Source organism: Molossus molossus, unplaced genomic scaffold (genome assembly GCF_014108415.1).
Source record: "Molossus molossus isolate mMolMol1 unplaced genomic scaffold, mMolMol1.p scaffold_m16_p_18, whole genome shotgun sequence".
Lineage (NCBI taxonomy): Eukaryota > Metazoa > Chordata > Mammalia > Chiroptera > Molossidae > Molossus > Molossus molossus.
Genome location: NW_023425353.1, coordinates 27569442 through 27584006, shown reverse-complemented (window position 1 = coordinate 27584006; position 14565 = coordinate 27569442). Strand labels below are relative to the sequence as shown.

Genomic DNA, 14565 nt, shown 5'->3' with positions numbered 1-14565 from the left:
GCTTTGAACATGGACACTGTGTCTTCTCAGTCTCTTGCCACTTTCGTGGGTTTGAGTCACTCCTTCCAGGGAGGGAGGGGAAACTCCTTGAGTCAGGTGTTTTTTGAGTTCTCCTTTATCCATATAACCACAATGAAGTAAATATTATCATTGGCCCCATTTTGGAAGTATGAAAACTGAAGCTCATAAAGGGTAAGTTGCCTAAGGTCACATAACCATTGAGAGGCAGAGCTGAGATCTAAATGGGTCCTTTCTAGAAGGCTCATTCCACTACCTAGCCTTCAATAAAATTATCTCCAGGGAAACTAATTGAAAGCTAAGAACCACACATTGCTCCCAGGTTCTTAACCTTGGATCCACAGATGGTCCTCATGGACTCTGTGAACCTCTTGAAGATGTATGCAAAATTACATGCACAAGCAGGTTCCTGGTGAGAGAGATCTCAGGCTGCACCTCAAGCTTTTTTTTTTTTTTAATCCTCACTGGAGGATATTTTTCCATTGACTTTTTAGAGAGAATGGAAGGGAAGGAGGGAGAATGAGAGAGAAAGAGGGAGAAACATTGATGTGAGAGACACATCAACTGGTTGCCTCCCACACACACCCCGACTAGGGCCAGGGATTGAACATGCAACCCAGATACGTGCCCTTGACTGGGAATCGATCCTGAGACTCTTCAGTGTGCAGGCCGATGCTCTAACCACTGAGAAACACAAAGCTAGGGCAAGCACCTCAACTTTCAAAGTGGGGGACCACCACTCAACTGTGCCAGCACAGATCTAGCCCTGCCTGGAGTGGAGGGCAGCCTTCCCCTTTAACCTCCAACTGGACAAGCCCTACTGGGGCTGTATTTCTGACTTCACAGGGTTTTCTAGGCCGGTGTCACTTCAGCTGTGGAGATCAAGTAAAGGCACTGAATGCAGGGGCTCTCAGGCCCAGTCCTCCACTTGCACTTCTGATGATGGCCATATCTGAGCCTGAAACCTTCCTCCCATGGAGGGTCCCACCGCCTGAACTCAAAAGGCTGTTGTGGGATAAACAAGAACATGGGTGTCTGCCCCATCTCAACATCCACTATCTGAATATTTACTGTAACAATTTGCAAAAAATGTTACCCTGTATTGGTTATCCAAATAAAAAACAACAAATATGTAAGCATCTGCAGCAAAATCATTCAAGCTGTGTCTGGACCAGAAAGGACACAGCACACGCTGCTGTCTTAGATAACCGATGCTTGCGCTGTTTGGACATGTGGTCTATTAATTTCCCGACTTTATTAAGGAAAAATCTGTTACAGAAGTGGGAAGCCTGTGAATAAAGTAGGTTTTAGAGGCCTAGGACATACTAGAAACAAAGTTGGAAGTAATAGTATACCGAGAAAAGTGATCCTATAAAAGACAGAATCCTGGCCAAGGTTTCCGTCTTTTTTTGTATGGTTTTTTGCACTAGGCTGACAGATTATAACTTGTGAAAAATGTTTCCACAAAGTTTCACCGTGTGCTATTTTTAGTGAAATCCTTGTGCAGCTGGTCAGCCTGATGCCATCTGAATACATGCTGGTATAGTGGGTGGCTTTGAATACGTTGCAGAACTGGGAAGTGATGGAGGAGAGAGGATTTGGTGAAGGATTTCAGTTTTAAAGCAAGTCTGGAAGGTTTGAGAGACTTAAGAACTATGTAAGCCTGATGCTTGAGGGGTGTGGGTGAAGTAACCTGCTCTCAGAGAGGCAGTAAGCATTTCCCCCAGTGAAATGCAGATTCTCCTGAAGGTGGTTTTATCACAGAGTAGATTTCTCAATAAATTTGAGCTCTTTTGCAAAACAAATGCCATCTGGTATATTTATTTCAGAAGGTAAGAAAAGTGCCAGGACTTAATACTTCCCAAGATAAGTTAATACTGCTTTCAGCTGGAAACTGTGAGGGAGATGTAAACCAAAACCTTTGCTGGTGTACCATTCCAGAAGTCCCAGGGCCCACAGGCAGTGCTGGAGTGTGTGGTTTACTGCATGGTGTTCAAACTTACACTCAAAGATCCTCCATACAAGTCTTCTTTGATTAAAGATGCTTTGGACATTCTTCTAGAGCTTTCAGTTATAATATCTGTGTGGTCTTTTGGCTTCTCTACATCTTTACTGTAGCCTTTATACCAAGGAGTCACCACAACCCTCCATGCACATTAGCTGATGACAAAGTATCTGAGGTAGTGTTGATAGGAGGACCGAACTTGCGTGAAGGATTCATGGAAGAGTTTTTACTGTAAAGGCATTTGATGCACTGATTAGACTTGGAAAAGAAGTGTCACTACAAATGAAATAGGAAATAGGAAAGAAATGCCTCCTGGCCCTGGCCAGTTTGGCTCAGCGGTTAGAGCGTTGGCCTGCGGTCCAGAGAGACCCAGGTTCGGTTCCCGCTAAGGGCATGTACCTCGGTTGCAATTTGTCCCCGGCCCTGGTTGGGTCGTGTGGGTGGCAACCACTCGATGTGTCCCTTTCACGTCGATGTTTCTCTCTCTGTCTCTCTCCCTCCCACTCTATCTGAACAAAATATCAAAAAATGTCCTCGGGTGAGGACTAAAAAAAAAGAAAAGAAAAAGAAATGCCTCCTGGAATTTTTTGCCAACATTAAAGGTTTTGAGAATGTGATGATTCAAGGCAAAGTCTTTCATTTAGCTTAGGAGCCTGGAGTAAGCAAAGTAAACAGTAAAAATGTTGAAGAACTATTAGCCTCACTAACGAAGACCAAAGAACTTACTAAGAAGCTCTTTCAAATTGATGGTCATTATTGGTCTGAGGCAGGGGAGGAAAGGGAGCTCCTTTATTTGAATGCCAAATCTTTAAAGTGTAGAGCATGAAGACATGATGATTTTGTTGCGAGAGAGCAGGATTATGACGTGAACAGAAGCACCTCAGCAAAACAGAATTATAGGCAGAATCTTAGGCTGTCAGGAGCTCTAAGATCAAGCATCGAGGGAAGGCAAACAAATGCCCACTTTGGTTTGTTTTCATCTCAGCTTCGATCTACTCTGTAGATGTTAACCATCTACTCTGGAGTATTTAGTGCCAAGGACAGGACTGTCTGCTAGTGTCATGAGTTTGGACAGCAGATGAATCTCAGACGATCGTTCCTTCACCCCTATACTGGCTCTGTCTTGCTCATTCCCTCCAGCCCATACCCTTTTCTTGCCTCCAAATACCACTCCTCAGGCAACTCTTCATTGGGATCTAACCAATTTAGAAAAGGCTTTGTTTACTGTGTTTACTAAATGTTAATTGCACTCATTATGTATCTCCACACATTATTTCATCACCTATTTTTACTTTGCAACAAGTTCACTGAAGCACGGTGCAGTTTTTATCTAATGCTGCATAATACTGTTGTGTATACTACACAAATTAGCCCACCAATTAGGTCACTGACCAACAATTAGTCAATTATTGATACAGAAATCCTTGTTAAATATTAAATGGATTGTTATGTGCTTGAGTAATTGGTTGAAGTTCTTGGACAAGCAGAGACACATTATTTTTCCACTTAAAATAATGGAACATAGCATCCTGCAACCCCCAAATCTGCTTTCCAGCACTCTTTCAGGAACAGATTGGATGTGGGGAACAAGGGATGCCTGTGTATAAAAGTCGGTATACTCCTTGGTATAAAGTGCTGCTTTGGGAACTGTAGAGTGCCACATAAATGTAAACTATTATCATTTTCAGGTAACATCAGAGTGAAACAGAATTTCCCTGCTGCGGGACTCATCTTCTTGGGACCTGAGTATCCAAACTCCTCACTGAATAGAAGCTGAAGTCCCAGCACGGGGCTCTTCTTCTCCACTGTGTAATTTATCTTTTAAACCACTAACAGTTTTCTGGCTCTTTAAAACTTTTAAATTAATGGCCAATTACAATAAAAGGACTCTTTATCTCGCCCTGAACTTGGCTTATATTCACCAATAAATATTTGTTGGTGAAATCAGAAATCTGAGGTTGAATTGTTAAAGTTCATCTTGGTCACTCCTCTCTCGTGAAGAAACCCAGCGGCTCAGAATCACCTCCTGTAACCAATCAAAACAAAACAGGCAAATGAATTTCAAAAAACAGAAACGAGAGAACATGCTAGGCATTGCAGCTACATTTCACAAAAAGCTGTCTATATAATGAGGATACCTGTTCCCATTCCTTGCACCTGAACATTTGGAAGAAATGTGAATGTAGCAATATAAACCTTACATGAAAACAGTATCTATCATAACCATGCAAAGATTTTGAAAGCTAAACTTGCCTCAGCTGTGGTATTCTACCAGCACTACACAGGGCTAGGAGTGCTGGCACAAATGCTCGAATTGAACATCAAAACCAAGTCTAGGACGGCGCTGCTATGTCCAGGTCAGCCCTGAGAGGGCAGAGTGGGTCTGGATTGGCATTTTATGAAAAGCTACCCTAGTGCAGATGGCAGGACAAATTGACAAACTGAGGGGAGGAGGTGCTGGGGCCCTCAAGCAGGTCTGCAGTGGGATGGGGCAGGGAGACAAGGAAGCGCACGATGCAGGAGAAAAACAATGAGGTGTTGGCTGTCAGGGCAGGGTCAAAGACAGGGCGAGGGATGGAAACAGTGAACACTGGGTGACTGGCAGCCCTGGCAGGGAAACTCAGCTCAACACAGAGTCCCAGAAGCCAGACGAGAAGTTCAAGGAAGGAATGTCAACAGTGACACTTGTCGTCTCTGGGAATGAGACCGAGGAGAGGGCCTGGCCTGGCCAGGAGGTCCTAGGCCATCTGTGAGAGCAGTTTCAGCTGAGAGGTGAGGACAGAAACCAGGTCACATCACAGGTAAGGAAGTAGCAGGAATTAAGGGGGAGTGGGAGTGGGTTTAAGCAGGAAAGACTTTCTTTACCAAGGCAAGATGGATTTCATTTGTTATCTTGGGAGCACATGTTCAAGAGGACAAAATATAATGGACAGAATCTTTGGGAGGACATGAATGATCTGAGTTTACGTACCTGAACTTTAATTCTTTTCATACATTCTGGTGACTCCATTTCTTTGTCAGTCATGGTAGAGGGTTTAATCAAATAACACAGCATGAGTTCCTATTGAGAAATGAAAAACAATCTCCATATCCCCAAACATAATAGTACAAATCTGAGTTATCACCAGGAAACGCAGGCAGTCTCCATTCCTGCTCACTGTGCTCCTGGAAACATAACACAGCACATCAGTGTCCTCCTGGGAACACCAGAGCTGGGCTCACATTCCAGACTAAGGACCTGCCTTTTAGACATTGTTGGAATATCAAGAGAATGCAAATAAAGTAGACATACTGGTTATAAACATATCATTGAAAATATTAAATATATGTTATAAGTCTCAAAAAGTGGGCATAAAAACACTAAAAACAGTATAGACTCCTTATTTCTATAGGACAAAGCTACTTTTTAAAAAAAATTAATAATTTTCCTTTATTGATTTGAGAGAGAGGAAGGAAGAGGGAGAGAGAGATAAAAACATCAATGAAGAGAGAACATCAATTGGCCACCTCCTGCATGCTCTGCACTGGGGATTTGACCCACAACCTAGGCATGTGACCTAAGCAGGAATTGAACCATCAACCTCTTGGTGCATGGGTCAATGCTCAACCACTGAGCCACACCAGCTGGGTAGACAAAGCTACTTTGTTGTTGTTGTTAATCCTCACCCAAGATATTTTTCCCATTGACCTTTTGTTTTTCAGACAGAGTGGGAAGGGAAGGAAGGGGGACAGGGGAAGGAGAAGGATGGAAGGAGAGAGGGAGGGAGGGAGGGAGGGAGGGAGAAAGACAGACATGAGAGAGACACATTGATTGCCTGCCTCCTACACATGTCCCGATCGGGGCTGGGGATTGAGTGTGCAACCTAGGTATGTGCCCTTGACTGGGAATCAAACCCATGACCCTTCGGTGTGTGGGCCAACTCTCCAACCACTGAGCCTAACCAGGACTAAAGACAGCTGTCACCTGGCCCTTCTGGACTTTACAGTCTCAGCTCCCACCACACCTCCAGCAGCAGTGGGACAGAGTGGGAGGGGACCTACAATTCATTTTAGTTAGCAAATTACTGCATTACAGAGAACACACAAAGATTTCATCCTTTATAGTCCTGGTGACTTCCCTCTTTTATTTTAATCCTCACCCAAGGAAATTTTTCCATTTTTCATCTTTAGATACAGTAGGAGTGGGAGAGAGAGAGGGAGAGAGACAGAGAGAAAGAAAGAAACATCAGTGTGAGAGAGACACATCGACTGGTCGCCTCCCGCATGACCCTGACCAGGGCTGGGGACTGAACTGCAACCGAGGCACGTACCCTTGACCGTAATTGAACCACTAAGTCAAACCGGCCAGGGGTTCTCTCCTATCTTGATGGCAGCAGGAAACAACATAGCCAGGCAGTAAGCTGGCTCTGGGTTCGAATACCAGTTCTGCATCTGAGCTACATGATCATGGGTTTCTCACTCAACATCTCTGACCCTTCAATTCCACACTCTTAGGATAAGGTAATAGACAAGTGGTGAGAAAACATGTAAAGTGTTTAACAATAAATATTAATTCCCTTCCTGCCTTTTCAAGGGAGCTGTGAACTTTGAAAAGAAATGTCTATGTTCAGACTCCTTTGTGAATGTGTAGGTGAATTTTGAGTGTGCACTGGCTGTGCTTACCAAGGGCACCCCAGAGAAGAAAGGCAATGCCCACCGACACCAATCACTACAGCAAATTTTGAAGCTCAGTTCCTGGAGTTCAGAACCAGTTGGTCGTGGGAGGGAACATGGGGGAAGGAAAACTTCTAGCCCAATCTCCCAGAACTTCACTGGTAGAAACACTTTGAAGTTTCTAGAAATGACTGTTCTATTTCAATTACATTTAAGAAAAAAAAATTCCAACCATTTAAGTGACAGGTAATACCAGAGTTGATGTTGTTACCTTGGAAACATTCACCGAAACTCTGCTCAAGGTAGCCAGGGACTTCCAACTGAAAGGTCTTCGAAGAGAGCCCTCAAAATGGTCATCAACTAACTCAATAATGACAGAGTAACTGAAAAACACATAAAGGGTGTTTTAAAAATAAAAAACATAAAATCAATCCATTAAAAAAGAATAGCTTGTCCTACCAAGAACAAAGATACAGAAAAAATAAATATACAGCATCTGATCCTAAATTCCCCTAGACCGCTACTGAGAAAATATTAATGAAAAAAACATGCACATGCCCTGGCCAGTTTGGCTCAGCGGTTGGAGCATTGGCCTGTGGACCAGAGGGTTCTGGGTTCAGTTCCCGCTAGGAGCACGTACCACAAAAACAAAACAAAACAAAAACCATACACTTTATGCTATAGACTGATTTCAATACATATACCAAAAAAAAGAGAAATACTTCTCCCAATATAAAAGCTGAGACTTCACTCAACCATTTAGATACTAATACCGACTGATATTAAGATGAACAATTACTACATAAATTAACTCAATGGTTAACACTAAAGGACAGATTATCATAATCTATTTATTATTTTATATACAGTATAACAACATTGGTGTATAAGGCACAGACATACAGTATTTATCTTTATCAGGCCAACAGGAGTGTGATTGTTTCTGTGGGACTGAAAATTAAAGTGGAGGCCAAAAATTTCATGTCCCTTTCAGCCATTAATTTATTTTAAAATCACTCCAAACCTTGCATGGTAAAATGGAGGTCCTTTCCGATACAGCACTGCAAATTAAAAGAAAGAAAATGTGTAACCACTGAAATAAAAATCTGTATTATTACTTAAAAGTTTTTCTTCTCCACAGAGACATAAACACTCAATTATCTGTAAGTGGTAATCTGCAATATGGCCCTGTAGTCTATTTTTAAAACCCAAACTGTTCATCCCTCAGAATGAAATGCAATTAGTAAAGCAAATCTGTTGCCGAGACCCGAACATCCTCCTCCCACCCTCACCCCACAAATGAGTTCCAAAGTCAAATACTCTTGTCTTGCCGCTTATCTTACACTCTCTGGCGTGAGAGCCTGAAAGTGTATCAAGAATGTGGTTTGCCCCTGGCCAGTGTGGCTCGGCGGCTAGAGCATGGGCCCCAAGCACCAAAGGGTTGCAGGCTCAATCCTTGGTCCTGGTCGGGCGAGTGTGGGAGGCAACCAATCAGTGTGTCTCTCTCGCATGGATGTCTCTCTTCCCTCCCTCCCTTCCCCTCTTAAGAATTAATGGAAAAAATATCGAGTGAAGATTAACAAAAAAAAAGAAAAAAAAGAATGTGAAGTTTGTATAAAGTGGATGAACATTTTGTTATTCATGTCCAGTCAATAAAATTCAAAGTGTCTGAGCTATTCTGGCCAGGTACTGACTTAGGTGTTGGTGCCATAGAGGAACAAGGCTCATGTCTATTTTTAAGAAATTTAAAGTCAAGTGGGGGAAAAGCAATCACATAACCATACCACTCAGAGATGGGTCTGCCCTACTACAGTAGCACCCTCATGCATGAAGGATATGTTCCAAGACCCCCAGTGGATGCCTGAAACTGTGGATAGTACCAAACCCCTATATACATGTTTTTTTCTTACACATACATGCCCATGTTACAGTTTAACTTATAAATTACACACAGTAAGAGACTAATGACAATAACTAATAATAAAATAGAAGCATTATAATGGCTTTAGGCCATTATTAAGGTAAAACAAGTGTTACCTGAACGCAAGCACTGAGATATCCCAACAGCTGATCTGATAACCTAGACAGCTACTAAGTGACTAACGGATGGGGACTGTCTACAGCGTGGAGACGCTGGACAAAGGGATGATTCACACCTTGGGTGGGAGGCAGCAGGACACCGAGAGATTTCATCGCGCTACTCAGAAGGATGCACACATTGTTTATTTCTGGAATTTTCCATTTAATATTTTCAGACTGCCATTGACCACATGTGACTGAAACCAAGAAAAGTGAAAAGCCAGATAATGGGGACTGCTGGTAATTCAACTTGTGGAGGTCAAGAGCTGCTGCCGAAAGCATGGGGCCAGGGACTCTGCCACCTGGTCCTTGGAACTGCACAGGGAACCCTTTGGAGGCACAGTCTGTGAAACGGAGGCGAACACCACACACCTCACAGGAGCATAAAGATTAAGTAAGATGAGAGCAGAAAAGCCCTGAGGCAAGGTGCCTGGTCACCAAAGGAGCCAGCAGCCACGGGAGCTTTTGGGAGGGAAAATAAAGAAAGGCTCCCGTCCTAGCTGGTTTGGCTCAGTGGTTAGAGTGTCGGCCTGTGGTCCAGAGAGACCCGAGTTCGGTTCCCGCTAAGGGCATGTACCTCGGTTGCAGTTTATCCCCGGCCCTGGTTGGGTCGTGCGGGTGGCAGCCACTCGATGTGTCCCTTTCACGTCGATGTTTCTCTCTCTCTCCCTCCCACTCTATCTGAACAAAAAATGAAAAAAATGTCCTCAGGTGAGGATTAAAAAAAAGGCTCCCCCTTGGTTTCTAGTCTCCTTTTTAACAGTCAGTGATCAAGGTCAACAAACTCTGCAGCTGCACTTGATTTGAGATCCCTATCACTGGTTCCAAATACTGCTCCTGGAATGAAATTTGATTGACAAGATTTATTCAAGGAAGAGTTTCCCTGATAAGATGTGGATTTCATAACGGCCCTTTGTCATGAGTCATTAGCTCTGTAAGCAGAAACAACTGTTAAGAGAATGTCCTGGATTTAACCCGTGTTGGCAGTTCTAAGGTATCTGTGATTAGGTCACTAGCCTTCAAAACTAAAATAATACTGTTAAAAACCAGTGGCACTGAGCAGCTGTGTCTGAGAAGGGGGAAAGTTTAGGAAGCCATTCCTTCCATCTCAGGCTAGCACTGCTCATGAACCCCTGCTAAAGCAGGACCTGGGAAGACACACCCCATGTGGCTGCTGGGCCAGAGGCCTGGTCCCACATTAATTATACAAGCAGCTCCAAGAGCATGATATGCCCCAGCTGTGGCAAAGGCCTCTGGGGAGTTGGGAAATAGCAGTTGATTTCTTTTCTTTTTAGAAAATCTGCTTGTCCATTCTTTCATTCATCCTTGTAAGGCAGTTTATTTTTAAATTAGAAAAGTTCTCTACTCAACAGCCACAAATATGGCTTAAGTATAGAAAATACATAAAGTATGTATAAGATATGCTTAGAAAACACTTAACAGAGGCCCCATTCCCCTGTAACTCATTTTTAAAAATAAAGATGTTTTATAAAGGAGGTATTGTTTTCCATGTTATATGATGAGCAAACAAAAGCTCAGAGAGATGAAGAAACTTGACTGAGGTCACACACACCACACACCTCACAGGAGTATAAAGATTAAATAAGCAGCAGCCCTGGCTGGTTTGGCTCAGTGGTTAGAGCGTTGGCCTGCGGTCCAGAAAGACCTGGGTTCGGTTCCCGGTAAGGGCACGCACCTCAGTTGCAGTTTGTCCCCGGCCCTGGTTGGGGTCGTGTGGGTGGCAACCAAATGATGTCTCTCTCACATTGAGGTTTCTCTCTCTCTCTTCCTCTATCTGAAGATGAATGCAAAAAAATGTCCTCGAGTGAGGATAAAACAAAAAGAAAGAAGAAGAGCCGGCTGTGAACCCAAAGAGTGCTCTTTCCATCACCCCATGCCATCTTTCTTTTTTTAAAAGATGTTCTTATTGAGTTTTAGAGAGAGAGGAAAGGGGAGGGAGAGAGAAACATTGATGGGAGAGAGAAATACCAATAAGAGAAACATGGATCTTGCCTCCCGGAATTGAGCCTGAAACCTGTGCATGTACCCTAACTGGGAATTGAACAAGGGACCTTTCAGTGTACAGGATGACACTCCAAACAACTGAGCCACACTGGCCAGGGCTCCCCATGCCACCTCTTAATGTGTCATTGCAGCCTTTTCCACTGGAAAGTCTACTCAAATTTCACCCATATAATGAGAAAGTTGGAGAAGACCAGCCAAACATTTGCACTGAGTGGCTACTCTTTTTGTATTTTTTTTTTTAATTCTCACTTGAGGATATGTTTTTATTGGTTTTAGAGAGAGGAAGAGAGGAAGAGAGGAAGAGAGGAAGAGAGAAACATCAATGTGAGAGAGAAACATCGAATGGTTGCCTCTTGTACATATCCCAAATAGGGATCGAACCTGACTGGGCATTGAACCTGTGACCTTCCAGTGTACAGGATGATGCTCCAACCAGCTGAGCCACCTGACCAGGGCCTGAATGGCTATTCTTACAGGAACACAAAAAGGAGAACAGGGCAGGAAGCCAATGAAGAACAATGAAACAGGCACATCACTTATTTAAGCAACGTGACCTGTGGCCAACACAATTATCTAGAAACCTAGCAAACTAATCTCAAGCTAATCCTGATCATTTCAGTGGTAACTCGGAGTTAGGATACTTGTACCTGAAATCCAGGCATGGAAGAAATGGAATAAACCATTTATCTTAGAGAGATGGGTGATCCCTAACCTTAATTTTTTTATTGTTGGCCCCCTTTGAGAATGTCACAAAAGTTATGAACTCTTGACGCAGAAAAAAACACCAATCTACAAACACAGTGTTGTGAGTAAAATTTCAGGGGCTACAGGCGGCCTCCTGAAGACCATCCTATGAGTCTAGGTTAAGCATTTAACTTTAGAGCATTTACAGATTTAAAAGATTGAATTGGCTTTCTTTGAGCACTTAAAAAGGCTCAAAAACATGGAACAAGTATGTGACAGAGCTCAAAAGACCTCAAGGGCCATGACTTCTCAAAGGCCCCTCAAATACCTTGAAATTTTTGTTTCTACCTCAGTAACAATTCTGGAAAGTATCCAGGAAGCACCTTCACTTGGCAGATGAGGAAAGGGACTTTCAATTAGCAGAATAACATCCAAAGTCTCTGCCAGGCCCCACGTGATCTGGCCCCAGCCGAATGCTCAGACATTACCTCATGTCACTCTTCCCTGAATCTCTAAGTTCCAGACACACTGTCTTTCTGTTTTTCCTGAGACCTGCGAGCTTATTCCTGCCTCGGAGACTCTGCACCTCCTGTTCACTTTATCTAGAGTGTTCTTCCCCAAATTCTCAAGTGGCATGCTCCCTCACTGTGATGACATATTTTCAGAGTGCTTTGCTGACCACCTTTACTAACTTCCTGTACTCTCTACCCCTTTACTCTGCTCTATTTTTCTTATAGTCCTTACCAGCACCTGAAATTACATTATGTATTTATTTGCTTGCTTGTTTGTCTCCTTCTCCAGAAAGTAAGTTGCTCCAGCAAGGCAGCTTTGTGTTTGTCTTATTCACCTCTGTATTCTTGGTACCTAAAAAGACCTGGCCCACAGGAGACCCTCATAATTCTCTGTGGAATGAAGTGCTCACCTGGCTCAGACTCCTCACTTTAAGATCAGTGAGGGAAGAACTGTGTAGACGTTCCTAAGAGTCTAGGCTCCAAAATTCAAAGTCCAGCTCTGTCAGTTACTGGCCCTGAAAACTGTTAGGGGCAAATGACCCTTTCTCCCAAAACTGTAATCTCCCTCTCAGAAAAGTGAGGGTAACAAGTATCCATTGCACAGGATTGCTATAAAGATTAATGAGATAATGAATGTAAAACACTTAGCAGAATGCTTGGCACATACTAAATGCTCAATAAATGAGAGCTGTAATTATTATTATAGTGATTACTTTTCATTGCCAGATGAGGCAACTGAGGCCCAGAGGACAAGGGACTGCCCTGTATCACACGATCACATGGCTAATGAGAGGTGGGGGTGGGGAGGGCTACAGAACTCTTTTCTAAGATTACAGAGCAGACAAGAGGAAAAGCCTGACTTGGGACTTCAAGCTTCTACTCCTGGGCTTTCTCCTAGATTGCCTTTTCCCTCATTCTGGACACACCCTAGACCCAATCCAAATATCCAATAATCTAGGCCAGAGGGAAGAACCTTTTAGAAAAGATGAGCAATAGCACACATAACCAAATCTGATTTTCATCCTAGGATCTGAGGCAAACCCTGGTTCTCACACCTACCAAGCCACGAATTACTTACGTAAATCTGTTCCGTACTTAAGTCCCACTTTGGGCACCCAGCCCTTGCTTCGGAAGTAATGGTACGCCATGTAGGTAGTCCTGAATGTGGGCTGAACTACGGTGAAAACTTTCCAGAGTTTCACAATCGTTAAAGGCTCCTAAAGTTATTGAACAAAAACAGGCATTATTGTGTACATATGTACTCATTCATCCTTCAGCCCGTGAATCAACATCTGTGAGTGTGAAGCTGAAGCAGTGAATGAAACAAACACAGCACCCATCACAGAGGAATTTAACTAGAAGATTTAGACCCGTGCTGTCCAATGACATGCCTGAACACAGATGTGCTGCAAGTGTCAGTACACACGGAATTTCAAAAGCTTAACATAAAAACAAAAACAAACTATCTCAATAATTTTGGATATAGTGGATTAAATAAACTATGTAATACATTATATATTAAACTCACCTGACTTTTTTAAAAAAACCTTTTTAATATGGCGACCAGAAAATTTTAGATTATACACGTGGCTCCTGTCTGAGGCTCCCATTACATTTCCAGTGGACAGCACTGCTCTCAAGGACTTGGGAGAGGCTGCCCAAGACAGTGACATTCAAGATGAGAAGGAAGTAGCCAAGTGAAAGGGGTGGTGGAGGGTCCAGGAAGAGGTGGTGCTGGTGGCTGAGAAGAATATTCCAGGCAGAGGAAGGAGTGCATGCTGGGTGCTCTAATGGAACAAGCCCATAAGGGCAGCATGTTAAAAAAAGACCCTAAAGAGTAGCTACTGTATGTTAGGCCATGCTCAGAAAAGCCACAAATAATTTTGTAAAAGCTTTAAAAAAATGCTCCATTTTGTTTTTGAAACTGGAGAATTTGTAATTAATAATCCAACTGCTTATGAGAGAACTTTGTTTCTAATACAGGACTTGAAGAGACAGAATGGTACAGTTCAGAGAACATTCTGAAGTATCAATACAAATACAACAGAAACTAGATAGGTTTGGCAAGTTTTTTGCTTCATTTCAGTGCTTAGTAAAATGGCCAATTCTTCAGTTGGTTTAGGGTTCAGTCACTCGTAAAGATTTGCTCAGTTGGCTCAGATGAAGATTTTAATACCATAAATATGAGTTAGAACTGTGTCTTTTTTGTTTGTCCTATTACTTTTCTGGAGTTGTTCCTAAGGTGGAAGCTCCATGTGTGTGTGGCCTTCAAATCCCACTGCGAGGAAACACTCAACCCCTCCTCTGAGAAGCAAGTCTGGTAGAGAACACTGAACTTCCAAACTGAATAGCCCACCATGTTTCAGATGTTGAGGCTTCTATGTAGCAGCTGGAATGTTCCGACAAATTTCAGCTAAGGCCCAGGAGAGGAGGCAGGGTGGGCTAAGAATGGCCACCATCTGGAAAAGTGAGTCACTCATCAGCCAGACACCCATTTCCAAACCAATAGAATACTTGTGAAAAAGATTTATATAATTAGAATCTGATGAATGATAAAATTATGTGCTTCCAAGAACAGAATAAAATATG

General features: G+C 42.9%; 2 protein-coding genes across 5 annotated transcripts in view; one reads left to right on the top strand and one right to left on the bottom strand.

Moving 5' to 3' along the window:
- Nucleotides 1-14565, top strand: part of MKRN2OS (MKRN2 opposite strand) — a 33983-nt gene that overhangs the window by 15178 nt on the left and 4240 nt on the right. For 2 of the 3 annotated variants that reach the window (XR_004960168.1, XR_004960169.1), the window contains exons 5-6: nucleotides 3712-3832; nucleotides 8932-9149. The gene's annotated coding sequence lies outside the window, so the exon portion shown is untranslated. Of the gene's footprint in view, nucleotides 1-3711; nucleotides 3905-8931; nucleotides 9150-14565 lie in introns of those variants that run through there. The other variant, XM_036267165.1, reaches the window with a different exon arrangement.
- The window catches only part of TSEN2 (tRNA splicing endonuclease subunit 2), a 29598-nt gene continuing 19007 nt past the window's right edge, over nucleotides 3975-14565 (bottom strand). For both annotated transcript variants that reach the window (XM_036267162.1, XM_036267163.1), the window contains 5 exons: nucleotides 13055-13193; nucleotides 7701-7737; nucleotides 6948-7059; nucleotides 4995-5084; nucleotides 3975-4049 (listed from right to left, as the gene is read on the bottom strand). In XM_036267162.1, coding sequence (XP_036123055.1) covers nucleotides 3990-4049; nucleotides 4995-5084; nucleotides 6948-7059; nucleotides 7701-7737; nucleotides 13055-13193 — 438 coding nt within the window. In that variant the 3' untranslated portion in view covers nucleotides 3975-3989. The remainder of the gene's footprint in view (nucleotides 4050-4994; nucleotides 5085-6947; nucleotides 7060-7700; nucleotides 7738-13054; nucleotides 13194-14565) is intronic.